The 25,897-nt window shown below is 42.8% G+C and overlaps 1 protein-coding gene and 1 pseudogene across 2 annotated transcripts; one reads left to right on the top strand and one right to left on the bottom strand.

The window, feature by feature from the left end:
* Positions 1–1,440: 1,440 nt before the first annotated feature.
* LOC125539839 (G-type lectin S-receptor-like serine/threonine-protein kinase At1g11330) lies at positions 1,441–5,665 on the top strand. 2 transcript variants are annotated; one of them, XM_087544996.1, is made up of 8 exons: positions 1,452–1,886; positions 3,314–3,504; positions 3,814–3,909; positions 3,987–4,171; positions 4,292–4,502; positions 4,605–4,842; positions 4,938–5,088; positions 5,166–5,665. In XM_087544996.1, the coding sequence occupies exons 1-8, from the start codon at positions 1,858–1,860 to the stop codon at positions 5,457–5,459; spliced, it is 1,395 nt and encodes a 464-aa protein (XP_087401122.1). In that variant the 5' UTR covers positions 1,452–1,857; the 3' UTR covers positions 5,460–5,665. The 2 variants fall into 2 exon arrangements, with proteins under 2 accessions (XP_048559311.1, XP_087401122.1); XM_048703354.2 differs by having other exon boundaries at positions 1,441–3,504.
* Positions 5,666–12,297: 6,632 nt separating this feature from the next.
* LOC125537979 (S-locus-specific glycoprotein S13-like) lies at positions 12,298–13,588 on the bottom strand (annotated as a pseudogene).
* Between the last annotated feature and the right edge of the window lie 12,309 nt (positions 13,589–25,897).

Raw genomic sequence — 25,897 nt, 5'->3', positions numbered from 1 at the left:
TATAATTCTAGCATGAATAATAAACATTTATCATGATATAAGGAAATATAAACAACAATTTTATTATTGCCTCTAGGGCATATTTCCTTCAGAGAGTTAGCCTGAAAGTGCTCACCATGAACGCTAGTGATCTATCGTTCACTTCTGTAAGTCATTTTGGATATTTCGATATGGACTACATATACAAAGTGAAATGAGTGAATGCACACACTAAAACACATCTATACATCCAATTCAAAAAAATAGAACATCCTATAATTTGAAACAGAGGTAGTAGTTCTTTCTCCTTCTGTGGCGAGTGTGCATGTGAAAGAACGATGTGTTTGCGTTGCGGTCTCTTAGCTAGATTAGCCGGGATCTTTCCCAGGGCAGCGAGCATAGCCACAATGACTGGCCTATTTAAGCTCTCGGCGAAGGAATCGCTATATACCTTCCTATTTGAATGTATTTTCATTCAAGTTAACTATTATCAGCATATGATCGAATAGAATTATGTTTTGTGTGCAAATCCCGCCGTGGGATATCTTCACTGTTCATAAAATGATTCCGCATGACCCGCAAAAGGAAAAGAAAAAGAAATGATTACGCATCCAACTCAATTTCTTTTTATTCCGCACCTTCATCTCCAGTTTGAGGATGACCTTCTCAAAAAGATGGAAAAGATACACCATGTTGGGCCTTTTCCTCACATGTCATATAACTGAAGTAAGCATATGGAGCAAAAGCCCATATGGCGGTCATCTGGACTAGCAGCTATCAATCCCTCAAGGGAGCTCCTATTTCACGCAGGGCCTCATTTTATAGGGAAACCCAAAGTGGCTCCATTTCACTTCCTAGCACTTCTTATCATTTAATATCGACCCATTTAGTCTTATTGACATAAGAGATGTCATTTATAATTTGTCCTTTTCTATATAAGGAAAGTCAAGAAATTCTCATCGAAGCATTGAGAAATTGTGCATATAGAAAGCTCTAAAGAAACAAAAAAAGGAGACCCATGCCATGGTTTTCAAATCTTTCCTATTTAGTAGTCTAAGTTTCTCGGTGAGGATAATTAATCCGGTTGTTGTGATCAGACTCTATTATGGATTTCCAACTACATTCTCTATAGGCTCCCCTTAGATCTTCTTTCTCCAATCTTGGATCCTAAAAATGCTCATGATTTCAAGAAATGTTCACGATTTCACAAAAATGTTAATTTTTTTGAAAAAAGATGTTCGAATAATGGAAAGAAAAGAAAAGAAAAGGAAAATGAACATGCAAAAGAGAAGGCAAAACGAAAACGAAAAAAGAATGGAAAGGATGAAAATTAAAAAAGAAAAAAACAGGAAAGAAAAAACACAATAAAAAGAGAACCATCCCAAAACCGGGAACAAGATAGATAACCAGCGACCCGCGCGCAAAATAGGATCCCCGATCCCTCACCCCCCGTAATAATAACATAAAAAAAGCAACCAATCCCTCGAAAAAAACAAATCTGGACCAGCAGCAGCCACCCCAAATCCATTCGGCTCGGCTCATCGAACTCCTCGAGCAATCCGGGCGCGAATGGGGGAGCTACGGCGTCGTTCCGATTCCAGTCCACCGGCGGGAGGCGGAGGCGCCGGGGTTGGTACGCGTGGGATGCGAGAGCCGAGAGCAGCCGTCCCGGCCAGTCGGCTCTAACTGGCGGCGTCGCTCGACCTATCCGACGGCGCGGGCGAGCCGTTCATGGCGGCGGTCCAGGAGGACGACGCGGCGGCCGTGGGGCGGCAGTAAGCCGCGAAGAGCAGCGAGCCGCCGTCGACGGTAGCAGCTGCACGGCCTTTTGGATTTGGATTCGGTGTCGGTGCTTGCAGTGTGTGCTCGTGGCGACGCATGGCTGTTGTTCTGATAAAACAAACAAAGTTGAGTTTTTCTCATTCCATTTCTATTATCAGCGTATTCTGATTCCGTTACCATTTGCGTTGGCATTATCTGAACCAAATACCTCCCCGTGTTCCACGGCAAGCGACGCGTCCTCACAGTTACAGAGCGAGGTTTCCCCTGTCGCACTCTCCAATCTGAATGCCCGGCAGCCATTTTTCTTTACGCGTGCATCGACCTTGGGAGACTTTGGAGTCAGGTCTCCTGCTTTCTTGGCCTACAATATTACTACTCCGTTGTAGCTATGCGATGGTTGTCCAGTTTCTAGTTTACCTTCCATCTCTGCAGCCCAACTGGTCTGAAGAAGCACACACCCCTCAATTAGTCTATTGCTGGGAGAGATGAGGAAGATGGCCTTTAGGGGAACTTCTTGTATTCCAATTTTGATCCTCCCATTCTTGTGTTCACTCTGCCAATCCGATGACCAGCTCACACATGCAAAGCCGCTCTTCGCCGGCGACACGCTCGTCTCCAAGGGCGGGGACTTTGCTCTCGGCTTCTTCTCCCCAAACAGCTCCAACACAAGCTTGTACCTTGGCATATGGTACCACAACATCCCCGGCCGCACCATCGTATGGACGGCCAACCGCGACGATCCAATCGCCGCCACTTCATCACCGGCGCTCGCCATCACCAACAGTTCTGACCTGGTGCTGTCTGACTCCCAAGGTGGCTCTCCTTGGGCGGTGAAGAACAACATCATGAGCATTGGAGTTGCTGCGGTGCTGCATGACACGGGGAATTTCGTCCTCATGTCTCCAAATGGCACATCCATATGGCAGAGTTTTGATCACCCGACAGACACCATTCTCCCCGGTATGAGGATCTACATGAGCAAGAGGGCTCGTGTTGTCAGACGCCTACTTGCTTGGAAGGGGCCCATTGACCCATCCACTGGAGATTTTTCTTTGGGCCTTGACCCCAAATCGAACCTTCAGTTCGTCATTTGGCAGGGGACCATGTCCTACTGCCGCCTCAATATGCTAAATAATGAGTCGGTCGGCAGTGGCATATACCAGAACACAATCTTCACTGAAGCTGTTACTGAAACAGGGGACGGGTTCTATTATAAATTCCTCGTCTATGAGGGCTCACCGTATTCACGCATTATGCTCGACTACATGGGCGTGCTCAGGTTTCTTATATGGAATAACCACTCATCTTGGGCGACCGTCACCGAGCACCCCGCTAGCAGCTGTGACCTCTATGCTTCATGTGGCCCATTCGGCTATTGCGACAGCATGGGGACTGTCGCAACATGCCGTTGTCTCGATGGGTTTGAACCTGCTGGTCTTAACTTTTCGAGCGGATGTAGAAGAACCAAGGCACTGAAATGCGGCAAGCCAAGTCATTTCGTGCCCTTGCCTAGGATGAAGGCCCCTGACAAGTTTTTACATGTCCTCAACAGAAGCTTTGACGAATGCACGACCGACTGCAGCAACAATTGCTCATGTACAGCTTACGCCTACACAAACTTGAGTAGTAACGGCGCTATGGCCGACCAGTCAAGGTGCTTGCTTTGGACAGGGGAGCTTGTCGACACAGGGAAGTATAGCAACTATGACGACAACCTGTATCTTCGGCTTGCCAACTCTCCTGGTATGCACCACTCCATTCTAACCTTTTATTATCTTGGCACTTAATGTTATCAAATCAACACCAACATTTAATCGTGGGGCATCTACTAAATATACGAACTTAACAGTATAGCAGTAACCGCCAAATACTTTTTTGCCTCCAATAATTTGGTGTGGGGGTAAGCAGTAGATATATAATTATTCTATACGAGCATAATGCAACATGCTCATGGTAACACATTTATTCAGTCCACGGATCACTCATGGTTCTGTAAATTATTTTTGCTTCAAAAAGAGCGATGTGCTAAATTTATACATGATTCTTTTGCAGTTCGAAATAATAGCAAATTGGTAAAAATTGTAGTCCCAACCATGGCTTGCGTGTTGATAGTCGCATGCCTCCTTGTCGGGATATTCAAATACAGAGGTATAATAAAAAATGCCCCCCGTTTTCAAAATTGCGCCTCATTTTGTGAGTGTTAATAACAATGTATTGATCTTTAGCAAGCAAACGAAAGAAGTATGGAATCCACAATGGAGCAATGCTAGGTTACCTTAGCTCGTCTAATGAGATTGGAGGTGAACATGTGGACTTCCCTTTTGTTAGCTTTGAAGATATTTCCACTGCAACCGATAATTTCTCTGACTCTAAACAAATCGGAAGTGGAGGTTTCGGCAAAGTTTACAAGGTAACAAAAGGCTTTGCATCCATGATTTTAGTAGGAAATACTCTGTTTTTAAAGAACAATTTTATCTATGAAAAAAATTGCTATCATTGTTTCACAATTTAGGATGATGCAATCATGCAGGGAATCCTTCAAGGGGACAATGAAGTTGCTATCAAAAGACTTAGTAAGGGTTCTGGGCAAGGGATACAGGAGTTCAGAAATGAAATAATTCTGATTGCCAAACTGCAGCACAAAAACCTTGTTAGACTTCTTGGTTGCTGTATTTTTGGGGATGAGAGGTTACTTATATATGAATATTTACCAAACAAAAGCTTGGACGCCTTCCTTTTTGGTATGTGCAGACTTCTGATACATATTACAAGTTTTTGATTAGCCAAAATGATATCACAGATCACTAATGATAATATACTTCGTGTATTATTCATCTTTGGAGATGATACAAGACAATATGTGCTTGATTGGCCTACACGCTTCCAAATAATTAAAGGGGTGGCTAGAGGTCTTCTTTACCTCCATCAAGATTCAAGATTAACTATAATTCACAGAGATCTCAAACCAAGCAACATCTTGTTGGATTCCGAAATGACTCCCAAAATATCAGATTTCGGTATGGCAAGGATCTTTGGTGGAAACAAACAAGAAGCAAAAACTACCCGGGTTGTTGGGACATAGTAAGTAATTCAAGCAACTAGCGACCTTTCAATATTCCAATTTCTATTGTCTAGTTATCCTAAATTATACATTTGTTCTTAAATTGTCTGAGCAGTGGTTACATGTCGCCTGAATATGTTATGGGAGGCGCCTTTTCTGTAAAATCCGACACGTATAGCTTTGGTGTTCTTCTCTTGGAGATTGTAAGTGGCTTGAAGATCACCTCACCGCAACTGGTAGAGAACTTTGTCAGCCTAACAACTTATGTAAGTATAAAGAAATGCACAGAATTTTAATATCTCAAGCATTGTAACTTGCTCATCAGTTGGTTCTACTGGCTCAGGCATGGAGACTATGGGCAGACGGAAAAGCAACAGAACTGGTGCACTCTTCATTTGCTGAGAATTGTTCACTAAATGAAGTTCTACGGTGTATTCAAGTCGGTCTCTTGTGTGTTCAAGACCGTCCGGATGATAGGCCACTCATGTCATCGGTAACTTTTATGCTGGAGAATGAAAGTGCGTCGCTTCCAGCACCAAAGCAGCCAGCATATCTTGGACTACAGAATTTCGAAAGTGAAGAATCAAGGGAAAACTCTGTGAATACAGTGAGTATCACAGCAGTCGAGGGGCGTTAAGCGTTATATATGCAAATTTCAGTATCTGAAGCCATATACTTTATGATCTACAGATATTTGAAATATGATTTCTTCGGTAGGTCATTGTGTTGTACACAGAATGGCTGTGAATTGAGAATTCATTCAGAATGTTCTATTTCGAACAAATGTATTTCTTTTCTTGCTCTGTACGCTGTTGGCATTATCTACAATGTCTTGTTCATTGATGTTGTTGGCCCGAGATCCCTCCTTCCTGATGGTAATGCCTCTCTTGCCCCTCACTGTAGGCACTGTATCAGTCTATTAATAATAGTTTAAATGCAATAGATATCGTGCCTCCTGAACATAATCACATGGTACTTTTATCTCTTCTGCATTCAACTCATGAACATTTAGCTTGAAAATTTCACAAATCCATCAAACTTGCGAAGCACTCTCTTCTAGTGATCATATACGGTGTGGCATGAAGTTGTTTTGAAATATAAATTAATGTTTGCGGCATATTCAATTATTCAAAAAAAAAGCTCTGTTTCCTTGGAACATTCTGGGTCATACATACTACAGTATTCTTGAAGGCTCTCGTAGACTTGCAGATTGAGTCAGCACCGGCAGAAATGGTAGGAGGTCTATCATCTGTTTTCGTCGATTATTATCTGGCAGACTAACGCGAGTTCAAAGTGTTTTTGGGCGACGGCCAAGAATGACATGCACAAAGGGAAGCCCATGCTCCTCCTATCCGGCCCCGGGAACACGTCGCCGTAGTTCCGGTGTCTTGAAGCGGCCGGCTTCAGTGTACCCAGACCGTCATGCGACTCGACAAGCCGTGAGAGACGTGACATCACTACCAATCTCTTAGAGACCTTGGGGCTGTTTGGTTGCTGCCCTGGAGCAAAATCGCCTGACCTGACGCTTCTTTGAGCCGTGCCTGAACCCTGTTTGGTTTGTGTCCTGAAGCATCAGACGCTAACCTGACCTGCAAAAGGCTGACTAAACGAGAGTGGCCTTCGGCAACGTGGTTACCCTGAGTCAGGCCTCCAATTTCTTCCGCGAGTGTGTGCCTGCAGCAACCTGGCAATAAAATATTACTCCCTCCTTTTTAAAATAGATGATTCAATTTTATATTAACTTTAATACAAAGTTAGTATAAAGTTGGGTCATCTATTTTGGAACGGAGGGAGTATTTCTTTTGCATAGATTGGATGGGTGCAGAGTTTTTAATGCACTAATCGTTACATGGCAGTCTGGCCAGGGCACAAACCAAACAACATAATCACTCGGGCAAAAAGTGATTGGTTGCCAGGTTATTTTTTTTCTTTAACACAGTATAGACACAGATGCTTATATGCACGGGCATACATTCATTCCTATGAATACACACACATTCCTCGTCAACGAGAACGTCTTCTCTCACTGAATGTGCATCATCAGAAATCCTGAAATAATCGCATAGCTCAAGGTGCCAACCAAACAGGCCCATCACTTATAGCGTGCCAGGTATATATCTCGCTTACAGCGAGATGTACACCCGGCTCGCTGAAGTGTTTCCGTGCTCCCTGCAATAAAGGGCTGGCCTTGTTAGTTGCTCCCTTCGCTTTGCTAGCTCATTCTTTTTTTCTTTTCGTATTTCCTTTTTCTTTCGGGTTTTCTCTATTTCTTCAAATTTCTTTTTGTTTTTTCTTCACTTTTATTGTTTTTCACCAGTTTTCTTTATTTATCTAATTTTATCCAGTATTCATTTTTTGTTCATTTTTCTTAGAATTTCTTTGTTTCTTTTTTTCTTCATTGGTTTTCTTCGGGTTTCTTTTTCATTCTAAACTAGGTTTTCTTTTGTTTTTCATTGGTTTTCTTCTTTTTTTCTCTCGTTCTTCATTACACTTTGGTTTTGTTTTGTTTTGTTTTATTTGTTTTTTTCGTTTTTTTTGTTGATGTTCATCGGTTTTCTTTTTTGCTCAACACATGGTAACTTTTTTTTCAGTACAAGTACAACATTTCCGTACAAATAATAAACTTATTTTATATACACGTTAGACATTTTTGAAATACATGATTAATGTTGTTTGAAAACATATATTTTTTATGTCTACTTTTTTCATACACATTACATCTTATTTGGTAATATCAAATACCTTTTTCTAATACATGTTTAATATTTTTCAAATACAATATGAACATTTTTTGATGCATGATAAACATTTTTTCATAAACATGTTTTATAATTTTCTAAATGCTTGATTAACATTTCAAAAATACAAGATTAACATTTTTCGAATACATGGTCAACATTTTTTATACACATTAAAAAAATTGGATGCTACATTAACATTTTTCAAATACAAGATTAACAATTATTTAATACATAGTCCACGTTTTCTCTATACATATTCAACATTCAAATGCTTGATTAATATTTTCAAATACAAGATTAGCGCTTTTTTAATACATGGTCAACATTTTTTATACACATTTAACATTTTTCAAATGCTTTAGTAACATTTGATGAATAGATGGTCAATATATTTTGAATACATGGTCTACATTTTGTCTATACACAATTAACATTTTACAAATTCTTGATTTAAATTTTCACATACAAGATGTTTTTTTCACATGCTTGATTAACATTTTGTATATACATGATCAACGTTTTTCATAATCATTTTTTTGGTATACATGAGAAACATTTCTCTATACGCATTTAACATTTTTCAAATGCTTGATTTAACAATCTTATTACATAAAGTGTTTTTTGTAATATATTTATTTAGAATATTTCAAATTATAAATAAAACTAAAGAAAAAGAAAGCAAATAACAAAAACAAAAAACGTGAATTATTTTTTCAAAAAAATGAGAGTGTGGCCTCCCGCGCGCCTAGGCCGACCCATCTGGCGCCTCGCTTTAGGCGATTTTTCCATTAGACTCGCTAGAATCGAGGGGTAGCCACGCTCTTTATAGCGCCCCAATTGGAAAGCCGGAGTTCGAAACGCATCCATCTGGGCCGGCCCACGTATCTCTCAGTCCCTCCCTTAGCCTGGCCAGTTTTTCCATCGGCTCATACACTTCAGCTCCCGCTCATTCTTGGATGCTGGTTTGGGTCCCACACGAAAACACTCAGAAACCCAACGGTTCAGGGGGAGGGACGCCCCATGGCGCCGTCTGGCTCGCCACCTGAGGTTCAAAATCCCGCTATTTAAGCTAGACGGCGACCCCCAGCCCTAACTGTGTCTACTTCGCTCCCTCTTTGTACCACTAGCCCGAGCCCCATCCACTTCCCTCCCTCTCTGCTCGCCGTCCGCCGACGCCATGGGACGACAGAGGGTGATCACCTATGCTATGCTCACATCGGAGCGGCACCTCCAGCTGCTCGAGGAGATCTGGGGTAGGTGCGAAGCTCGGATCACAGCTGACCTATCTCGAGACTCGCCGGAGCCATAGGAGGAGGAGGAGGCCGAGCAGGACCCCCAGCCCATGGAGGGGGCGGATCCGGAGGAAGAGGACACCATAGAGGAGGCGGGGACATAGGAGGAGGAGGAGGAGGCAGAGCCGGCTGCGGGCTTCACCATGGAGGACGCCATGGCGGAGTTCGAGGTGGCCCAAGTGGAGGTCGCGGCGGAGCAGGCGGCCATCTTGGACTCCATCTAGTCGGAGGCCACGGTAGAGGCTAACCAGCGCTTCCTCCACCAGCAGAGGGCGGAGATCAATGAAATCTTTGTCTCTAGTGAGTCCGACGACGAGCCGGAGTTGTCGTGGGCGGCCATCTACCTAGAGCCCAACACAGAGATCATGGACATCTTCGACGATGAGTATTGTAGGATACAGGGGCGGATCTAGTGTACAAGCAATGGGGGCAGATGCCCCCACTAAATTTTCAATGTCTTTGTAATATGCCAAGCTAAATAGTGATTTGCTCCCATTTAGCAAAGAAATTTTCACCATTTAACACATCTTTGCCCACTCTAAAATTCGATCTTGGGTTCGCCCCTCGTAGGATAGATAGGATATCTACGTAGTACTTAGATTTTTATTTTGCATGGTTTGTATTTTTTCGAAAAGGGGGAGCTCTCCGGCCTCTGCATTAGAACGATGCATACAACCAAATTAATTAATAAGCAAATAGGTTCAACACAAGTCTTGATGTCTCAAACAAAAGAACAAAAACTGCTCACAAAGAGCAGAAAAAATAAAAGTAAAAGCCAGAGCCGGCTGGCATAAAAAAGATAGGAAAACTAATTGCCTATCCTATTACATAACCGCCATCCAAATCGGTTGAAAATAGCCCGTGCTACCATCTCCCATCGGATAGATCCAGTAACCATACGCTCCCTGGCCTTCGTCGGAGGGAGTAGCGACCACATACGGATCAACGCAGTGGCTCGGAAGATAGCCTGCAAAAAATGGATATTTGTTGTTCTGTGAAAGACCAAATCATTTCTGTAGTTTCAGACTGCCCATAATAAATCACATACTCCTACACGAATGTGTCTCGTTGTTTCGAAATCTATCCCGTCAAGCCACGTCCCAAGTAATGTGTTTATAGTATTTGGAGGAGTAATGTTAAAGGCTATGTGAACTGTCTGCCATAAATTTTTTGCCAACGGGCAGTCAAGAAAAAGGTGTTTGATGGATTCATCCCGATCATAAAAACTACATCTTGTAGATCCTGTCCAATTGCGTTTTGCCAAGTTGTCCTTAGTTAAAATGACTTGTTTATGTACAAACCACGTAAACACTTTAACTTTCAAAGGTACTTTGACTTTCCAAACACGTTTCGAACTAGGAATAGAGCTAGAATTGATAACATCCAGATACATGGATTTAACTATAAACTCTCCATTCCTAGTTAGCTTCCAGCACAACAAATCGGGCCGTTGAGAAAGCCGAACATCCATCAGTCTCCTCACAAGATGGAGCCAGTCTTCCCAATGGTTTTCGGCTAGCGTCCTCCTGAAGTGAATATTGAGAGGAATGAACTGAAGTACTGTCGCAACGTAAGCATCTCTTCATTGAACAATGCTATAAAGTGAAGGATATTGAAGCACGAGGGGTGTTTCCCCTAGCCATGTATCCTCCCAGAATCTTGTAGTGATACCATTTCCGACTATGAACTTTGTCCTATTGAAAAAAAACTAATTTAACTCTCATCAGTCCTTTCCAAAAAGGCGAGTCCGTCGGCCTCACTGTCACCTGGGACAAAGTTTTGGAATGAAGGTACTTATTACGCAGAATCTGCGCGCATGTGGCCTCCGTCTCTACAGATAACTTATACAACCACTTGCTGAGAAGACATCTATTCTTCACCTCAATATTTTCAATACCTAGACCCCCTTGGTCTTTCGGTCGACAAATAATATCCCATTTAGCGAGTCTTCTCTTAAGTTCATCACTCTGCCAGAAGAAGCGGGATCGATAGAAGTCCAGCCTTTTCCGAACTCCAACTGGTACCTCGAAAAAGGACAATAGAAACATGGGAATACTCGTGAGAACCGAATTAATAAGAATTAATCGGCCTCCGTATGACATCAGCTTGCTCTTCCAGCACCTCAGTTTCTTCTCAGATCGATCCACAATGCACTTCCATTCTATGTTTGTCAACTTATGATGGTGAATTGGTATACCCAAATACGTGAAAGGTAAATCCCCCAATTCGCACCCGAACAATTGTTTGTAAGCATCTTGTTCCTCATTAGCTCTTCCAAAACAGAACAAATCGCTTTTATGGAAGTTAATCTTTAACCCGGTCAATTGTTCGAATAAGCATAACACTAGCTTCATGTTTCTCTCCTTTGCCAAGTCAATGCTCCATAAAGATGATAGTATCATTGGCGTACTGTAGGATAGACACACTTTCATCAACTAGATGAGGAACCAGGCCACCTACCTGACCAACATCCTTAGCCCTTCCTATTAGAATCGTCAACATGTCGACTACTATGTTGAACAGAATAGGTGACATCAGATCTCCTTGTCTCAGGCCCTTATGTGTCTGGAAGTAGTGACCTATGTCATTATTCACTTCAATTCCAACACTCCCATTTTGCGTAAAAGATTCTACCTGGTGTCGCCAGGCCTGATCAAAACCTTTCATACGCAAAGCCTGTTGAAGAAATGGCCATTTGACTTTATCGTACGCTTTCTCGAAATCCACTTTGAAAACAACCCTATCTAGTTTTTTCGTGTGAATTTCATGGAGCGTTTCATGAAGGACCACAACCCCCTCTAGGATATTTCTGTCCGGCATGAAAGCAGTTTGGGACGGCTGCACCACAGAGTGCGCAATCTGCGTGAGTCTATTAGTCCCAACCTTGGTGAAAATTTTGAATGCAAGTGTCATATTTACCGTGAATAATGCAACATTGTAACATCTCATGTACTGCAAACTCTAGGTAAATAATCATTACTTTGTACTGATGTAGAATTATCTGATGACACCAAAGAAGCTAGCATATAGGATTTATCTATTACCATTTGAAATCGATAAATCGACTAAACTCTGATGAACTGGATGCCAATTGATGACAGGATCCTAAAGAAGCAAAATCTGAAAACAGGACTGCTTTCGATGCAAGGTGGGGATAATACAGTTGGCAGCACCGAACAAGCCAGGAATGAAACAGATAATATATGCAAGAACTGGGTAACATATTAATTCAAATTCTATCATCATATCTGATAGTACCATTTTCAACATGGATTTGTAAAAGGAGAGCACCAGTTGCACAATAGAGGTTCAAATTCCAGTGAAGTAAATTGCAAGGGTGCAACCGCGACTTGCTATTGTAGTAGCCACCATACAAACTTATATCAACAGGCAATCAATCTAACTGCATAAGCATTAAGAGCATTAAGATGGGTAAGGAATGTCAAATACTGGATGAGCTGGAAATACAGAGGTAAAGATTTTCAGTAATACCACCAGTAGGCTTCCCAGTGTCAACAAGCCCCCCATCCAAACCAAGCACCTCGGACTATCTCCAATTGTGTCAAGACTACTCACGTTGGCATATGCATAAGCGGTGCATGAGCAGTTGCTGCTGCATTCTGTTGTGCATTGGTCGAAGCTTCTATTCCTGATGTACAGAAACTTGTCAGGCGTTTTCATGCCAGGCAAAGTTAGGAAACTATCTGTACCATCACATTTCAGCTCTTTCTTCCTTTGACATCCTCGGGAAAAGTTGAGGCCATCAGACTCAAACCCATCGAGGCACTTGCAAGTTGGAATCGCTTCCGTGCCATCACAGTAGCCAAATGGGCCACACGAATCATATCTATCACACTTAGCACTGGGCTGCTCCACGAAAGCATCCCAAGACAGTGACTTGCTGTTACATGTCATGAACTTCACCATGCTCGTATAGTGCAGCATCACACGCATGCTTGGTGAGCCATTGGAGACGGTATACGTTATGTAGAACTTGGCCCCTCTTCTTTCAATTGTTTGGAATATGATGGTGCATGTGTTGCTTCGGTACACGGCGTTGACAAGCGCACCAGTCCATGCAGCTCTACGCCAGTATGGTCTCGTCCCATTCCAGATGAAGACCTGGAGGACCGAGCTGGAGTCACTTCCCATGGAGTAGTCGCTTGTGGACGGGTCATCAGGGCCCCTCCATGCAACAAGGCGCTGGTAGCCCTCATTTTTGCTGCTCAACGGTGCAGTCATGTTGCATTTTTGCTGCTCAACGGTGCAGTCATGTTGGGGAGGACGATGTCGGTTGGGTAATTAAAGCTCTGCCATATATCCGTGCCGTTCGACAACCGGGTGACCAAGTTCCTGGTGTCAAGCAGTAGTTCCGGTGGCTTCGGTGGTGGTGATGTTGTTCGTGGTTGTCCAAAGAGTGCTTCCTTTGGAGTCTAACAAGGCAAGATCAGAGCTATTGGTCACAACAAACTTACCAGAGGAACTGCTAGTGATTGGGCTGTCGCGGTTTGCGACCCACACGTATGTTCGCAGCGGGATGTTGTTGTACCATATGCCGATGTACGAGTTTGCAGTTGAGTTTCTTGGGGAGAAGAAGCCAAGAGTGAAGATGCCACCGCTTGAGATGAGCCTGTCGCCGGGGAGAGTGGTTTTGTGGGTGTTAGGCGATCATCGGATTTGCAGAAGCAAGTCAAGAACAGGAGGATAAAAACTGGGATGTAAATCATGTCCATTAGGCCTTCTTTGCTTGTGACGAGCAAAGGAAGAAGGTAGTATATGTGAAGATTGTGGAAACACTGCTCGGAGTTTTCTCTAGCTATTGATCGGATTGTTTACATCGGACTTTTCGCGCACATGGACAAATGAAACATGACCACACAGGTCATATGAGTTGATTATTCAGCATTCCTATTGGTCTCTCAGTGGATTTTTGCAGACCAAGAAGAGAACCCATACGCTAACCTGTCCACCATCACGAAGCATGTTGCCAGGTAAGAGTGGCTTTGTGGGTGTTACGTGGCCATCGCAGTTGCAGAAACAAACCAATTGCAGGAGGACGAAAACAGGGAGGAGAGTCGTGCCCAATATGGCCATCAGGCCTTCTTCCGCATATGCTTACGAAGGAAAAAGTAAGGAGGTGGTATGACGATGCTTCAGACTGCTTGCTTGGAGGGTTCAAATACACGAGGTAGAAAGTCAAAACAGAGCCCAGAATCTTGGTATTCGTGATGTGGCTTTTCACATTACCACGAGTTTTACATCCATTTTGCCACATAGAAGCCCAGCCTGGATTTGATAGGAAAGCCAAGTGTGTACACAAGACCACAAGGTGTAAGAGATGATTATTCTTGGCTGGTGGTCTCCGCGAGGAATTCAACATGAAGCAATTTAGAAATATCTCAGAGGTTACATTCTTGGTTGTGTTGCCTGTCGTCATGAAGAAATATGTGCCATGGTGTTCCGGGGACTTGGACTTGCATGACAACCAAACAAATTAACTAATAACCCATAAAAAAAATAACTAACAGAAATATTCAGATGTCAGCATCTAGCATCCTTATCGTTCCATGACAACAAGCAAAGGTTCCCATGTACACATACAGGTAATATTACTGTACTATACTACACAACAAAACGAAGAGAAGCGGGAGTATATACTCCCTGCGTCCTAAAATAAGTGTCTTAACTTTATACTAATTTTAGTGTAAAGTTATACCAAAGTTAAGACACTTATGGAGGGATTACTAAGAAATGGTTACCATCAGCATCAGGTGGAGCTTCGTCGGGGTAGCTCACAGCAACGCGCCGGTTGGGGGGGTTGATTTGGTTATCCACCTTGGACCTCTGGTGAGACGGACGCCGGGGACGTTGAACACAGCGTCACAGCTGGTAGGGAAGGGGGGGGGGGGATTTAGGGAGGGTGACCGCGGTGGCGTGATGACGTGTCGGTAGGCCTCCTGGGAGAGCGAAGGGAGGGGTGGGGTGGATGATGAGGCGCAGGGGAAGCACTCTAGTGGCGGTGGGCGGTGGCATATGACAGGCAGCACAGCGCCGGCGACGCCGACAACAGTGTGTCAGTCCAGAGCAGAGCGCATCAGCATCTCTCCGTGCTCGCGACCGCCGTTTCACGCCATTGGTGGACCATTCGGGGCTTTCGGCCCGTCATATTTCTCTTTATTACTCAGCCCACCCAAACTATACATAAACAAGAGAGGTGTGTAGCGAGGCAAAGAGGGCATCACTAAATGGGCAGGCCCAGCAAGGCAGCGTACCTTTTCTTTTTGTGAATGTTTTTCAAGAACACGCAAGAGAGTTGCTTGTCGTATCTCTACCTAATACTAAAGGCATGTTTGGATTCCCTCCACTCCACAACTCTACTCCCGGAGCTGATGGAACAACAGTTCAAAATCATGGAGTCGGGAAGGAGGTGCTCCACAGATCCTGAGATTTTATGGAGCGGGAGGATTGCCGAACAACCCCTAATAAAGAGAGGATTGCTTCTGCTCGTCCGTCATTGAATTGCTCCTAAAATTGCCACAAATTACATCTAATGCCACCGGTAAGTGAAAAAAAGATTTTGTTTTCTTTTAAGTCACTAGCCGTCGCATTTGTTAATATTTAGCTAGTCGCTCATGTAGCACTAGAGAGATACAGCCCGGCTTGGCTAGATCCCTTGTCTTCTAACTGAGAGACCCGAGTTTGAATCCACATCTCTCCTCTTTTTTGCCTTTTTCTCTAAATTTCAGTTGCGTAAGATAGAGATACCTCGTCCAAGTGTTGCTTAGCAGATGGGCTGCACACAATGTTACAAGTTCGGCCCAGCTACTGGCAGTGTTCAAGTTCAAGTATTTTTTAAAATATTCACATCTTTCAAACCTTAACACCAAATTAAACATGTTATATATTGAAATCGCTCAGAAAAATGTGTAGATTCCAAATATGATATTATCTTGCATGTCAATCATTTCTAAAATTATGTTTAGGATGCACCCTTAATTAATACTTTTTTTATATGTGGCATTTTGAAAATGTCTACTATATATGTTTCCTATCCATTTAAATTGACTAAATTGGATAGGTCGATGCTCTCACAAATCTATTATTGGCACCATAGGGGATGTTCATTTCTACTTGATGCCACTGTTGCTCCAGATTAATCTACTTGATGCTATTGTTACTTTTAAATTTAGCTCATGACAGGAGGTCTAAATTTATTGATAATATTATTTTTTCAAAATTTACTTTTAAATTTCAGAATGAACTAATAAACTGAACTAAGTTGACTCAGGACCACATCTCATGTTTCAAATTGGCAGCCTGCAAAACCCTACCCTCAATCGATCCATTGTTCTTTTTGAAGCTCGCCGTTCATGCCTAATGGCCATTGGCTATCCTGTTAAAATAGAGGGCGTGCACCTGTGAATAGGGGTGGACTAATGACCAGCTCGGCTCGTTAAGCTCGTACTCGTTAAGCTCGTGCTCGTTAAGGCTCGGCTCGTTAAGCTCGTTAAGATTAACGAGCAGAAAACCCTTCTCGGCTCGGCTCGTTTGAAGCTCGTTAAGCTCGTGAGCGCTCGTTAACAGATTATAATGTGTTGTGATATACATGATGAATGTGTAGGTATGATTTTCAATATGAAATATGGTGACTACAAAAAGAAATGCACTTGTTTGTTGCCTCATATGTCAATTAGATTGAATTTATAGGCTGAGGTGCTACAAAAAGTTTGTCACGTAAGATGAAAATATGTGTTATGTTGTTACTAACAAGCTTAACGAGCTACTCGTGAAACTCGCTAGATCGTTCGTTAAGCTTAACGAGCTTAACGAGCTGAAATCAATGATTGGCTCTGTTCGTTAAGAAGCGAGCTCCGAGCTTAACGAGCCGAACTATCGAGCGCTCATTAAGCTCGCGACCTACGAGCTTTTGGTCCAGCCCTATATGTGAAGGGTCATGAGAATGCTTATCACATTAGAGACGTCTGTTATTGTTTGATCTCCTTTTCCAATGCACAGGCATATTTGCTAGTATATTATAAGAGAGAAAGAGAAGGTTATGACAAGCATCTGGCGAGCAACGCCACAAACGAGTCTCACCAAACGGATACAAAGGTTACTCTCCAGGCATCCCACCTGCGCTAGATTTTCCTTTAATATTATTTGAAAATGTCTACTCACCATGAATCAACTAATTGTTGTTGCTTTTGTTATTGTTGCTGGATTGGCCGTAGGGCTTGCTTCTAGGACCTGGAGTTGGTCAAGGTACTGCTACAGAAGGTATCACGAGATAGCCAGAAGCAGAAGGTAAAATACGAGGTACTTTATTGCTTAGTCTAGCTTTTATGGAAGCTTTAACAATTTATGTACTAGTTGTGGCACTAGCACTTTTATTTACAAACCCTTTTGTTTAATCCTAAAAAAAGTTCTTTTGATTTCGATTAGTTACTTTTTTTTCCTTTTTCAGTAAATTGGTATTTGCTTCCACAACTCCAATTATATCAATAATTTATTTAATTTACTCCTAGAATTATCTATTTACTAGGATAGATAATACCCCATTCCAGGAAGGACTGAGTTGAGTATGATTAATTTAGAAGATATGCTGGCCTTCTTATTTCCCGTCCTTACTTTAGCAAAGTGGAAAGTTTTTTTTCCTTTTATTTTAGGATTTTTGGGAACAGAATATTTCAACAAAAGGAGGTCTTTCACCAGTCAAACAAGACCTAAGACTTAATCTAAAAGAAATTACTAGATTGAATCTATTTGCATTAAAAAAACATAAAAAAGGGTGAGCGAAGTAAACGACTGAAAAACTTTGTTCTTTGTTCGTCCTATCTATAAGAGGAGAGCATATGAAAAATGTAATCCATTATTTCAATTTTTTTAGCTCACTGGCCATCCGCTGGCAGTTTCGAACTTAATACCAATATTTTAGCAACAAATCTAATAAATCTAACTGTAGTGGTTGGTATTCAGATTTTTTTGGAAAGGGAGTATGTGCGTGTTGTCTAGTTCAAAAATACATTTGATCTATACAGCTGCACTTTATAATATTTTTTAGTACTTTTTGGATAAATAAGAAAAGGGTGCACGATCTCGGTGAATTACTTCCGAATAAATTCAAAAATCATATGGAATAACAACAACATTACGCGACTCATTGGTAAATCAACTTTGATCCTTTATAAACCAAGAATGTGAGACCATTAACACAGTTAAAGCTAAACTGCTTGAAGTCCAGGCAAAAAGAGGTACTCTTTCTACAACTATATTTGTATTAGTACCGAATTTAACTGGAAATAGCTAACATTTATCTAATATAGAACACTCAGATTGACAAAATGGTTTGAACTATTTACTAGAAAAAAGGGGCACCCTGCCCTTTTTTAACCAATGCTGAACCGACGGCCTATGTATAAAAAAGGATTTTTTGGATTTGAAGTGAAAAAAGAATTCTATTAATTTTAATTTTCCATCTATTTAGTTAGTTTTCTTAATTAAATTGAAATTATTAACTAAAAGGAAAATACAAACAAAGAAACAACTTTGCTGACCATGATATATTTTTATCTAGGCGGAAGAGTCCTCAATATTTATCTAGTCTTATATACGTTTCGGTATATTGAAATATAAACATAAAAAAGAAGATAGAGGATAGGCTCATTACTTAAAGATACCATTAATTAATGTTATGTAATCAGGTTAAAAAAGAAAAAGTGAAGAAAACTCCATATTATTTTTTAGAAAGTGTTCTAGTATTTTTCGAATGCACAGTAAAAGAAGCAGCAATTAGTGGATTCATGGTGAGTAGTAACTCGTGTAAAAAATGTTTTAACACTATTCACATATATGTATAAATATGTTTACACACTTTAAAATATCATTTGTGTAATTAAAAAGTGTCTCCTGTTTTTAAAAAGGCTCACTATGCATTTAAAAAATGTTCCTAGTTAATAAAAAATATTTCTCATGTAGTATTAAAAATTGTCCTTCATGTAATTAAAAAAATTCATATAATAGAAAGTGTTTGTGCATATAATATCCATGTAATTTAGAAAACAATGTGCATGTACTTTTAAGAAAGTGTTCATGTCTTTTTAAATAAATTTTCATATATTTTAAAAAGTGTTCACACATTTTAAGAAATGTTGGTGTATTTGGAAACAGTTAAATACAAAAGAAAAGGCAAGATAAAATATAAATTAAAAATAAAGGGAAGAAAATGGAGATTAAAATGAAAGCAGAAAAAATCAATAGAAAATGACAAAAGATAGAACACTAAAATGGCTCCCAAAATTATTGCACAAAACCAAGAATTTCCATCCACTACTAGGCCATGACCCCTTTCTAGGCTAGTGCGACCTATATATCGCGTGTATTCATGGGCCTTGAAGTGCATATCTCTTCTTTTGTTTAGAAACACGCACATGCTCTCATGTACACACGTACACTCGACATATAAAGGTAGTCAACCTATAAGCCCCCTAAAAGATATCCTGTAAGCATTATTTCGAAAAAAACCTATAAGCACCTCCTAAAGATCTTCAAATTGATAAAGTCAGCACACACATCATAGTCGACCGATACATCGTGTCCCACTAAGAGAATAGCACCTGAAATCATGGAATAAATCCTATAAAAATATAATCACATGTATCAGGTTTAAAGCTTAAACCTTGGCATGCAGGTTTACCTTGTCTAATCTTGTTCTCCATTTGATTTATTCATTTACAATTGCAATATACAAAATCATCCCCTGACGTAGCATATATATATATTTTACCTTTTTTTCTCTACTTGATACCTTCAACTAGGGTGTCGCTTCTCAGCTCATTTTTAGCGTACTGGCATACATGTGTCTAAAATTCAACATAACTATGGTGCTAGTTGAAACATGTTTTAGAATGTTGTCTATTTTTTGGAATATTATTCCCGCATAAGGTCTTATTCGTTTTCGCGAAAACAAGCAATCACCCTCTTCATCTGAATCTACAAAGTTAAAATTAAGAAGCATGGACATCTTGAAAGGTAGAACTATGACAGGGTAATCAATGACTATTGCTTATTTCTACTATTTATAAATTAGAGTTGGTGATGGGGTAGTGAGTTTCCGTCCCACTTCACTCCAATCTTGCTCACCCATCTAGAACCCACCAGACCCATTCAGTTTGGAAGAGTTCATTCCCTACCCCACACCAATCTCCCTTGTCCATCTAGAACCCAACCCCCTTTGGTTTAAAAAAACTATAAATTCCCACAAAAAAACTATAAATGAAACGATAAAAATATAATGCAGTTGGGGGGTCTTGAACTTCACAGTTGGCTCTACACTGAGCTCAGTCAAGCCCACAATCTCATTCATGTTTTGAATGTGAAAGTATTTTATAAGTACATGGCAGTGCTTCCATGCATGGCCGCACAGCTACGCAAATGCAAATACATTGGTTGTCGTATCCCACTAATTCAATATAACTTTGATTATTGTTGTGGTTCTGTAGCAATGCATGGGCATTGTGTTAGTACAATGAGTTTACCACTTTATGTCCAATAAGAGCACTTGAGAAAAAGCACAATTATTTTTGCTAAATGACCACCACTATATCAGATGATAGACAGACATTATGCAATTTTGTTTGTTAATCCATAATAGTGTCCTAATTCGATTTTGGTTATGTAATCGTGCTCACAGTTGTCCAACTTCCATAGTGTTTCAACAACAACTTTTGTCGCGAATTCAGCGTAGCTTAGATGGTTATTTTCATTGTCGTGGAACCAGCTCACCAGAGTTTGAAGTCCTAGACCGGCACTGATGCTTGCACTTTTTGGGATTTATTTCATGTTTTTCACCAATGTTCGTTCACTAGGTGTGTTTGATCTGTGGCCGAGATTTTCTCACCAGAAGATTAGTTAGTCAAAATGTTGAGTTATGTATTGGTATTTTTTGTTTGAGGGGTGAGTTATGTATTGGTTATGGTGGCATGTATTGGGGTAGAGCAGGTAGCCAAAGAGTGATATTTTTCTTGTCTTGACTTTAGAATGTTTTTTTAGATCATTTAAATGTAAGGACATTTTCAAGGTGGACCCGCAAACCTCCTGCAACCGTCCGGACCGCGGAAGCCATCCAACACGGTCCTGTATCGATCCGCGGAGTGGTCCGGACGTGATTTCTCTTGCAAACCGGAGACAATGTGGGGGAGGTTTGCGGGAGTTTGGACCGATCCCACGCACGCTTCTGGCCGTCCTGGCCCATAAAAAACCCGGCACCCGCCCTTCCCGCATTTTCCTTCCGATGTACGCATCGCTTATCACGCTGCATTCATGCCGGCCCATAGCGCGCGGAGGCCGGCATTGATGCCACTGTTGGGGATCGTTGTAGAAATTAAAAAATTTCTACGCATCACCAAGATCAATCTATGGAGAGACTAGCAACGAGAGAGAGGGGAGTGCATCTTCATACCCTTGAAGATCGCGATGCAAAAGCGTTACAAGAACGCGGATGAAGGAGTCGTACTCGTAGCGATTCAGGCCGCGGTTGATTCCGATCTAAGCGCCGAACGATGGCACCTCCGCGTTCAACACACGTATAGCCCGAGGATGTCTCCTCCTTCTCGATCCAGCAAGGGGGAAGGAGAAGTTGAGGGAGAGCTCTGGCAGCACGACGTCATGGTGGCGGTGGAGCTCGTGGTTCTCCGGCAGAGCTTTGCTAAGCGCTACGGAGGAGGAGAAGGTGTAGGAAGGGGGAAGGGCTGTGCCAGTAGAAGGGGTGCAGTTGCCCTCCCACCCCCACTATTTATAGGGGAAAGGGGAGAGGGGGCTGGCTCCCTAGATCCATCTTAAGGGGGGGCGGCGGCCCCTCGGGGGGGGGCAACGGCCCCCTTAGGGTTTCCAACTAAGGGGGCGCCCGCGGGGGGGGGGGGGGGGGCAGCGGCCCCCTAGGGTTTCCAACCCTAGGCACCTTGGGCCCTTGGCACTAGTGCAGAACCGGGCAATAGCACCGGTTCGTAAGGCCCTTTAGTGCCGGTTTCGGAACCGGCACTAACATTTCGGCACTAAAGGCCCCCCCTTTAGTACCGGTTCAGCACGAACCGATGCTAAAGGGCAACCACGTGGCACGAGCCAGCTCCGGGGGCCGGGAGCCCTTTAGTACCGGTTGGTAACACCAACCGGTACTAAAATGTTTGGGGGATTTTTGGTTTTATGATTTCTTTTTCATTTAATTTTGTGTTTTCCATTTTAATTCTTTTTCGTTTGCTGGTATTTTACGGTACTACACATTGTACACATTATGCATATATATATATATATATATATAAATAGAATTTCTAGTAGAACCAATCATATATATATCATCAATGTCTCACAAACCACCATATTAATTTACACATACACACATGTATAGCTATATACAATTTCTCCTACATATGCATGTTGCCTTCGGAGCCAGTGGCATTAGCCTAATTGGTGCCTTCGGAGCACGATGACAATTGGAAGTGGTTCATGACCTGTTCGATGGGGGCGGTAGCGGGTAATAGTATTCTCCCTTCGGATTTATGACCTGGTCGAGCAAAAATCCCGCTATTTCCTCTTGAAGTGCTTCTACGCGCTCCGTTTCTAGGAGCTTGTCCCGCACCTCTTTGAACTGTTAAGAAGGAGATCAATATGCATGTGTATTAGTTGTGTGACTAGATATCGATAATGGTGCAAAAATTGTGAATAGTGTTCTGAGAAGCGTACCCATTCCTGTCTTTGAGATCTGCTCCTTTCGGACGCCATCATGCGAATGTTCTCGCAAACGCAGAATGCACACAGATCAGTCCCCTGCGCCTGCTTCAGGGCCTTTATTACGAGAATGGAATTTAATTTGACCAGATAATAATTAATCAAGCATGATAATTAAAGAGATGGCAGCTAGCTAGCTAGCTAGTGCTACTTAATTACTTACCTTGGATCGAAACCATTTCAGCTGTGGTTTCCATTCGCCTTCCGTGACGCTGATGAACCTTGCCCAAGCCCTGCCCGCCGACAAAGAAAATGAATAAAGGGGTTATTAAATAGTTCATATCATGAAATGACGAACTAAATAGGCCGAGATATATAGTTAATAATGATTGAAATTACCTGTTGACTATCCCATACAAGATGTTGTAGTCACTATTTGCTTTGAGTAGCGAGTCCATTATTTCAACTGTTCCGGCGTCAACTTTAATGATACACAAGATCCAGTGAAATCTGCATGCATACACGTTTGCATGTCTTAATTAAGCGGGCATATGTAAGCAAAAACATGTAGCTAGCTAGTAGGCAAAAACAGAGAATTTGTAGTACAAGAAAGTGTGACTCACTGGAAGTTGTAAGGAAGTAGTATATCTTCATTGTATTTGAGGCGCTTCAAGAACTCTAGCATGCTGTCCTCTACCTGCTTTTCATAATACTTGTTCATTTTCCATGTGTATTCATTAACGGTGTTTGGGTCAATGAACCCAATGCCATAGCGTCCACCTTTTCTCATTTCATACATCTTCATCCTGCATAGTACCACAGAAAAGAATATAGTGAGGATAATTATAGGTAATGATTGATCAAAAGGATCACTACAGCTAGCTTGAGACTTAAATTACAGAAAGAAATCACTTACAGACAATAGCAACTGACGATAGATTTGTCGAGTGCGTTTTGATTGTATAACTGAAACAGTTCAGAATACTCAACGGCCACAGCTTTCTCATGGTAGTAATGATCCTTCTTGACATACACCATGAGGGACTCTCGATCGGATCTCTTGATAATGTCCATGTACCATTGATGCAATTCATACATTCTCGTTGGGAGCTTCTTGACATCTTCTGGCTCGACCAAAGGTTGGCCCCGGATATATTTCCGTTTTATTTCCTCCTCTGTAATCACAGGCATGTCCTCGATCTCGAGGAGTTGTCCAACAGTGATCTTGAGTTCTTCAGCCTGCATTATATGCTCCTGGGTTATTACCACATCGCCCACCTCGGGAACATAAACTGTTTGGCCACAATAATATTGGGCGCGCGTACTGTCATGTGTTGTTGGCGGCACAACAAGCGGGGGGGTCAATTGCGCCGCCTGTTCTCCCAGCTGGGCAACGGTTTTCCCGCATTTTTCGACAGCTGCTTGTTGTTTGCTCGAGCTCGAGCTCGCCTCCTTCTGTAGACGTTGTCGATGTAACTTCCTGATGTGGCGCTCATAGTCTGTGTCAACAGGCTTAGGAGCTGGTGGTTGAGCCATACGAATGAAGTGGTCAACTACTTCCACAGGCACTTTCTCCCTTGGCGGCGGTGGCGGTTTCGGTCCAAAATGGGCGTCGACTTCTGCCCGCACTATGGCATTGGTTTGCTCCTCGGTCCTGTCGTAAGCCCTCACAGGAAGAGGAGTAGCGAGGTTTGGACCATATTTATATCGCTTGCCTCCGCCTGTACTTCCTGTACTATGACCTCGACTGGTACCGCTACGCACCATAGCTGCGGGGTGTCTCTTCTGCGATTGCTGAGGCGGCGGAGACGGCTGACGGGGCTGAGTTGGACGAGGAGGAGTGGCCTGAAGCTGTGCCGAACTTGGAGGAGGAGTGGCCTGAGGTTGTGCCGGACTTGGAGGAGGAGTGGACGTCTGACGCTGTGTCGAACTTGGAGGAGGAGTGGCTTGACACTTTGCCGGACTTGGAGGAGGAGGAGTGGCCTCACGCGTTGGTGGACTTGGAGGAGCGGGAGTCTGCTGACTCGGTGGCGGACTTCGACGAGGAGTCGGGTGACGCGGTGTCGGTGGCCTTCGAAAAATGATGCAATCCTTTCTCCATAGGATGATACGATGTTTGGCATCTCCGAGTGTGTGCTCCTCATCACCTCCAGGAATGTCAAGCTCTAGCCCCGAATATTGGTCCACCACCTCATCAACCAAGACACGAGCATAGCCCGCTGGAATCGGGTTGCAATGGAAGGTTGCCTCGGGGGAATTTGAAAAAGCAACGGCGTCCGCCACCTTCATGGATATGTTCTTCATTTTGAAGTGTAGCTCGCAGTTAGTGTTCTCCGTGATGTCATCCACGGGGTATCTATCCAGCACTACTGCGTCGCCCGGGGCGGAACCCACGCTGCTTCTCGGCATGGATGGGGCGGTGGTATCCAATGCTGGATCATCCGCTAGCTGCTGCAGCTGCTGAGACCCCCTTTGCTGGCTAAGTGAGTCGATCTGCTCCTGCTGCCGCTGGAATTTAGCTGCCAATTCCGCTTGACTTGCTTCTAGGCCTTGAAGGCGTTCATAGTCGAGCTTCCTTTGCTCCTCCTCCATCTTCCTCTTCTTCTCCTCCGCAATCTTCTTTCTCGCACGGGTTCTGTAGTCGGCGTTCCAGTCCGAAAACCCCTCATACCACGGAATAGCGCCCTTGCCTCGTGTTCTTCCAGGGTGTTCAGGATTTCCTAGGGCACGCGTAAGCTCGTCGTTCTCTCTGTTGGGCTGGAACACCCCCGATCGAGCCTCTTCTATTGCAACAAGTAGCGCATCGTCGGCTCCGTTCAGACATGCCTTCGTCGAAACATTGCCCGTCTTCGGGTCCAACTCCCCCCATGCGCATAGAACCAAGTCCTGCACCTGGGGGGCCAGCTCTTAGTAACCGGAGTGACACCTGCATCCTCCATCTCTTTCTCAGACTTATCCTACTTAGGCATTGCCACTGCGTAGCCACCTAGCCCCAGCTTATGGAACTTATCCTTTTTTTCGGCATTCTTCTTGTTTATTCTCGACCGTTCCTTAGCTAATTCTGAATCCTTGAATTTCACGAAATCGTCCCAATGAGCACTTTGATTCTCTAGTATCCCCTCGAATACTGGAGTCTTCCTTCCTCCCTTGACGTACTTCTCCCACGTCATTCTCTTGTGGTTCTTGAATGCAACCGCCATCTTCCTAAAAGAAGCGTCCTTGACTTTCCGCATGTCTGCTTCTGTGAAATTATCTGGTAGGGTGAAATGTTCCATGAGAGTATCCCAAAGCAGATTTTTTTGATTCTCGTCGACAAAAGTAAC

The sequence above is a fragment of the Triticum urartu genome, chromosome 2A (genome assembly GCF_056163025.1).
Source record: "Triticum urartu cultivar PI428250 chromosome 2A, HENAU_Tu73, whole genome shotgun sequence".
NCBI lineage: Eukaryota > Viridiplantae > Streptophyta > Magnoliopsida > Poales > Poaceae > Triticum > Triticum urartu.
Note: the sequence above shows the minus strand (reverse complement) of the source record. Positions and strands in the feature narration are given on the sequence as shown.